Source organism: Microcebus murinus, chromosome 2, assembly GCF_040939455.1.
Source record: "Microcebus murinus isolate Inina chromosome 2, M.murinus_Inina_mat1.0, whole genome shotgun sequence".
NCBI classification, from domain to species: domain Eukaryota; kingdom Metazoa; phylum Chordata; class Mammalia; order Primates; family Cheirogaleidae; genus Microcebus; species Microcebus murinus.
The window spans coordinates 111,055,927-111,062,675 of record NC_134105.1 but is presented as its reverse complement, the minus strand read 5'-3'; the positions used below and the strand labels follow the sequence as shown (position 1 = coordinate 111,062,675).

General features: G+C 32.9%; 1 protein-coding gene across 4 annotated transcripts in view; it reads right to left on the bottom strand.

Moving 5' to 3' along the window:
- Positions 1 to 444: 444 nt before the first annotated feature.
- Positions 445 to 6,749, bottom strand: part of NUF2 (NUF2 component of NDC80 kinetochore complex) — a 33,807-nt gene continuing 27,502 nt past the window's right edge. For 2 of the 4 annotated variants that reach the window (XM_076000346.1, XM_076000345.1), the window contains exon 14: positions 497 to 878. In XM_076000346.1, coding sequence (XP_075856461.1) covers positions 744 to 878 — 135 coding nt within the window. In that variant the 3' untranslated portion in view covers positions 497 to 743. Of the gene's footprint in view, positions 879 to 6,749 lie in introns of all 4 variants that reach the window. The other 2 variants (XM_012768662.2, XM_012768661.3) reach the window with 2 other exon arrangements.

Sequence of the window (6,749 nt, the reverse complement as noted above, 5' to 3'; positions counted from 1 at the left end):
AAGGCCTGGTCTCTACCTACAGCATTTTATTATCTTTGACAAAGAGAAAAGTACCTAGCATAGGTATTGTCTACTAAGTGCCAGGCACTATTCTAATCATTTATGCATTTTTAACTTATCTTTCTCATAAAAATGCCAGTGACATCAAGGAAGAAATAGACTACCACACTCAAACTTTTTCTTTCGAAATAATTACATCAGAAAGTGTAGTGTCGTTGAAACATTCCAGACTTTGGTATCACCCAAGCACAGTTCAAATTTTGGTTCAGCTATTTAATCTTTTGGGACCTTCACAGTTACTTCATCTATAAAGTAGTAATAAAAAGATCTACTTAGAGTTGCTTACATGAGGATCAAATGAGATTCCCAACTACAATGCTTAGGGCACAGGCAGGACTTAATAATGCTACAACTCTGTATGTAAACAAAACAACAGCCATGATAATAACAGAAAAAAAATATTTCAAAAGTAACTAGTTTCATTTTATTACAACTATTTGCAAGCGGCAGAGTAGAGACATGAATGGCTGCACAAGTTATTTTAATTTTAAGTTAATAAAAGCCTACCTTGAATTTTTATCTTATAAACTAGCCACTTATGAGAGTATATAAGAACTGACAAGGGTACATTATTTGGTACTTCTGATACTTCCATTAGCTTCAACTTAACTATTGTCTTTCTAAATAGAATATTAAAAGATGACAAGCTATTTACAAAAATACATATTATTTTAATATGTTAATCAGGTTGACACTCTGAACATCTTCTTCTTTAGTTCAGCTGTCTTCTCATCTATCTTAGCACAACCATCCTCTCTTGCTTTTTCAATGCCTTCATGGTATTTCTCCAAAGCCGTTTTCAAGTTTAGAAGTATTTCCTGTGTAGAAAATAAAATAGAATAAGAATTATTCCATGCAACAACCTAAACTAAAAATGAGTTACAAGAATTCCAGTAGTTTCATTCATATTAATATTTTAAAGCCTAAACTGTTATGCACACACATACACACATGCATGTGTATGCTTGCTCTTATTAAAAATTCATTCTGCAAGCTGTACAAACACATCAAAAAAGTCTGCTACTTAGAAAAAACAAAGCAGAGACATGTGACAATAGTTAGGATTCTAAGACATTAAAAATAAACATTTATAATTATCAAAGAAAAATTTTACTTTAGAGCTTTCCATGCTAAACCTGGAAAATAACTAGATTACTATAAACTATAACCCCTGTATTTGACCCTAATCATCATTTAAAAGATATGTAAACAGATTTAATAAGTAATCTATAGGACTGAAAAATATATTAGTATCTTTGAGTTGTTTTAAAATATTGGTTTGATAGTTCACACTTTATGTGCTAAGAATTAAAAAAAGGAAAGCAAAACGATTTTTACAGATTAAATAAGAAACATATTAGCCTGCATACATTTTCTATTTCATACTTACCAAATACAATATTAATCATCCTTTTATTATTCATTCTTCTTAGACAAAACAATTCTCAAGCCATGAGAGAAGAAACAGTGGTATTCTACAAAGCTACAGGATATTTTTTGCCACTGAAATAATACAGCCACCCTTTTCCAACAGGGGAGGAAGACAAACAGTAAATGGGTATAATGTTCTCAATTTTAACCATCTCTCCTCTAAAATTTTTTTAAACCTATGGTTTTATACTACTTGTCTTAGTTTAAATTCTAGCATAGATTCTGGTTTTGAATAAATTATATAGATTAGAATTTGATCTCGTATGAATTGAGTGTTCCAAAAAAAAGAACACTATTTTCAGGGACTCTGCCACCTATGCATGTCTAACAACTATTACTCCGGATTAAGCGAATGTAAATATATGTTTAAGACTAAATGCTCTCCAAAAATTCAAACATAGTTATTAAATCCTAATACAAAAATAGAAGAGTGTGTTTAGATTTCCAAGATCTAAGCAGATATCAAATTACTATAACTATGATAGAATATAAACCATTAGGAAAATAAATCAAAAAATTTTGAAAGCTTTATTTCTTAAATCCTATAGGAAAAATAAGCATGAATTAGTTGCTAGCTTGTGTGAATGCCATTTAAAAAAAAAATCAGCACATTCAGCAGCTATAGATCAATTTAACTTCCTAGTTCTATAGGGCTATATGTTTATTCATACTAAAAAGCAAGCTGAATAAATTTGGTAGAAAGATATTACTTATAAGAAACTATCAAAACTAAGCATGGCTAAATAAAGACATACAATCTGTAAATATCTGAACCAACCATTTCAGCATACCCAAAAGAACATTCTCCTCCTGAGAACAAATATATTCTCAAGGAGTCAAATTCTGCCCATAGAGCCACATTAAAGCCCAATTCTAGGGGCATATATACAGAAGCAAACAAACACTTGAAGTCATAAGCCAGCCCTCACAAGATGTGTAATGGTGACAGTTCATAACCATCATAAATGCTATATATTTTAAAGTTCCCAATTGAGTTCTACATCCAAGTGGAACTTTATATAATATTAATCCACAACAATTCACATATAGTAAGTCTTACTGTGATGGCTGTATTGAAATTAAGTATTTTTAAACTCAAAAACTGGTTCTGCACCATCTGATAGCCACTAGCCACATGTGACTATTTCAATCTACTATAATTTAAATTTAACTTAATCAAATTAAATTCAAAATTCAGTTCCCCAGTTGCACTAGCCACACATCAAGAGCTCAACAGCCACATGTGCCCACTGGCTACAGTACTGCAGAAAGTTCTATTGGACAGTGTTGGTCTAGATATTAATAATTATCTCACTTTTTAAATCAGAGATTTAAGATTATACAAAATCTATGGATTTTTATACCCAGTGTAGCCATTTACCACACAAGTATGTATTAATCAACCAAATAAATTATTGAATACTTTCTACAAGTAGCACTGTAAATAATAGTACAATGGAAGATGAAATGCCTTCTACCCTAAAGGAACATATAAACATATCAGATTGGATATTGAGTGCTTGAAATATAGCTAGTGCAAATGAGGAAAAATTTTTTATTTTATTTCATTGTAATTAATTTAAATGTAAATGTAAACAGCCACATATTGCTAATAGCTACCTCACTGAATAGCACAGATTCAGATTATTTAGAATAGACTAAAAGTGCTATAGTATCTGAGAGAGGAGAGAAATCAAAGATGTGTGCAAGGAGTCAGAAAAAGTTATATGGAGGATATAATCTCTATTGAACCTTAAATAAGGGAAATGATTATCTCAGATACAAAATTCTAAAAGTCCTAGAGGTGGGTGGAATCATGCCTGCCTTGTTTTTTTTTGAGACAGAGTCTCGCTTTGTTGCCCAGAATAGAGTAAGTGCGGTGGCGTCAGCCTAGCTCACAGCAACCTCAAACTCCTGAGCTAAAGCGATCCTACTGCCTCAGCCTCCCGAGTAGCTGGGACTACAGGCATGTGCCACCATACCTGGCTGATTTTTTCTATTATATATATTAGTTGGCCAATTAATTTCTTTGTATTTATAGCAGAGACGGGGTCTTGCTCTTGCTCAGGCTGGTTTTGAACTCCTGACCTTGAGCGATCCACCCACCTCGGCCTTCCAGATTGCTAGGATTACAGGCGTGAGCCACCGCGCCCTGCCATGCCTGACTTGTTTACAACTTACTCTCTCAGTCACGTGTTATGCCTGATACCTCATAGATACATAGGCCATTTGTTGAAATACTGGCTGAATGAATAAACTGAGAAAAACAGTTCCTGTGTTAAACAAGAAAGTATTGTATTGAGAGTACTATTTTAGCAAGATAAATTTGGTATTATCCAAATTCTCTTAGTACTCAATGTGGATTTGATACAGAAGAATCTAAAATCAGGAAGAAATTCAGCAAGTGTTGCTGCAATCCATGAGTATTACAACATTATGCGATAGATGTATAAATAGAAAAGGGTAGTTATGAATAGTATCACTGAGTAAAACAAAATCATGAAATTAACTTGGTGATTGTCTAGATTATCAGGATTATCTAAGGCAAATCCAAAATGGCAATTCTCTATGATAGAAAATGATGATGCCATAAAGAAATAGGAAGAAATTGAGTGAAAGAGAGAAAGGGAAAGAAGAGATAAAGTGAGGGAGGGCAGATACAGAAAGATGTTGAATGTAATTTTATATATGTTATTTTTGTTGTGAGTGACCAGAACAGGAAACAGATTTTTGACAGCTATCCAAATAAAGGCAACAATTGAAACTAGAAGAGATAAATTGTGTATGGGAAAGAATATTTAATGAAAAAAGGAATATGATGGTCACTAGAATTCAACAGAATTTGTGCAAAGAACAATTTGGCAATCTTAACATACAGTTTTTTCCTTTTCATAGTGGATGATAAAGTAAGCTAAGGAGAGTTCTCTGACAAAAAGTACCTTGATTTCAACAAAGTAGTTAGAGACCTTCCCATGCTACTGTGGAACAAATAGATATCACAATACAGAACAGGTAAAGGTAGTTTAGAATAACTTATCAAGTTGGACAGTTGTACCTAAAGTGTTGATCAATAGTTCTATGCCACTTTGAAAAATAAAAATACAATGCAGCAAAGGGCCCTGTTCTACTCAACATTTTCATCTTGGAGAAAAAGGCATGATGATTAAATGTGCAGGTGACACTAAACAATGAGAAATAGTTAATATGAATCATGGAATGATAGATTTAAACTGACTGTGATATTTTTGAAATCTAGGTTGAAATAAATAAAATGAAATCTAAAAAAAAAAAAAAAAAAGGTAAAATCTTGAATTAAAAGTAATAGTTGCACTAAAATACAGTGAAAAAATCCTGCCTTGGCAGAACTGTATGTGAAAAAGATAGAGGTCCTTTAATCACAATTTCAGTGAGTCAAGGGCAAGATGCTGATGCCAAAAATCCAGCCCAATGTTATGCTTCATTAAGCCCTGTGCTTTGGGGCTGGTCACATCGTTATGTTAGGAGATTGTGTTTAGTACTGGGTTTTATATTTAAACAGAATAAAAATAAGTAGGAAACAGAGAGAACAGTAAACAGGATAGTAATGAATCTGAAAACTAAGCTATGTAAAGAATGGCTGGAAAACTGGGGCTAATTAACCTGAATAAGAGAAGGCTGAAAGAAACCATGATCACTATCCTCAAATGTCTGAAAGGTTATTAAGTGGAAGAAGGTATAGACTTTTTCCAGAGAAAGGATCTGGGTTCACTAGAATATAGAAATAAATATTCTAAACTCCATAAGAAATAATATTTTAACAACTAAAGCTGTCCTAGCAAAACAGCTTGATAAGTTATGAGTCCTATACCATTGAAAACAAGTAAGCAGGACCTATCACCAGTTCTCAAAAGCCATATTGAAAAATACAGGTTTGTGGACCTCATTGCTGTGGAGTCTAAACCAATGTATTTGGGTGGGGGTTGTTTAGTTTTAAATTAATCATTGAATTCTAATACACAGCTAGTTTTAAGAAACACCATGCTAGATGACCTTTCAATTTTAACATATTTAAGGAAAGCATACTACCTATAAGGCACCATTCTAGGTATGGTTTGACATATGCTAAGGTTAACAATACATGATTGCTACTATCAAGAAACATAAAATGTTGCTGGCAAGAGACACATGCACAAAACTAACAATAATATAAGGTAAGCATGGTTATCTTTTATGACTGATAAACAAAGGTATCTGAAATTTGAGTTAGTAACTAGTTACTAATTCGTTAGTAACTGGTTCATTAATTACCCAGACCTTGTGATAACACATAAATATTTATCAATTTGATTTGGTTAAGAAGCAGGATTAAATATCTCCTAAGGTCTCTGTAATCCCCATTCTAGAGATAAGCAAAGGGCCAACGACTGAATTGTGATGAATATTCAGCTAAGGGGCAGGAAAAAGAAAAGCAGTTGTATAGGACAGACTGTGCACTAGGCAGACCATGAAAGGGGACTCACAACCATTTTATTTTCTTTTTACTTTCTTTTTCCTTCCCTCCAGTTCTTTCTTCTTTCCTTCCTCTTAAAGTAACCTTGAGATAGTGCTCACATGTACAAGTGCCACAATGTAATCTTTCAGAGGAATAAAAGTTACCAAGCACAGGTAAGGGCATTGTCTACTGTGGCTCTTTTTGCAAATTGGGTGCGTGGTGGAAAGTAGTGACAGCAAGTGTTTAAATATTTATCAGCTATCAGGGATTTGAGGAACCTTGATCTGAGGTGTCAAGCATAGGCAAGATGAAGAAAACTGAGAAAAGAACAAAAGGCCCAGAGATTTTGCATCATAAATAGCTATTTTTAATGATTTTTGGTAGAGCAGTTTAGATGATTGTTCTAGTAGAACAATCTTGACGATATATCAAACTTCAAAAGATAAGAAGAGAATGGACATATAATAAATGTATCAGGAATAGACAACTTGTTAGAGACATTGGCAGTTAAGAGAAGGATAGAAATGGGTGAACATTTTGTTTGACATAGGGCTGGCATTTTGAAAGGTAAAAATGTACAAGACAACATGTCTGTTCTCATTGTATTTAAGACTGTTTATGAAGTTATAAAATAAATATACTCAAAACAAGCAAAGAAAATAAATTTAGGTAATTATGATAAAGATATCATTTAAAAGTACTATAACATATGAAGACCAAGCTAAGCTGTTTTGTTTATGTTAACACCTCCAATATATTTAACACTGATGTTAAGAAATACTTTTGA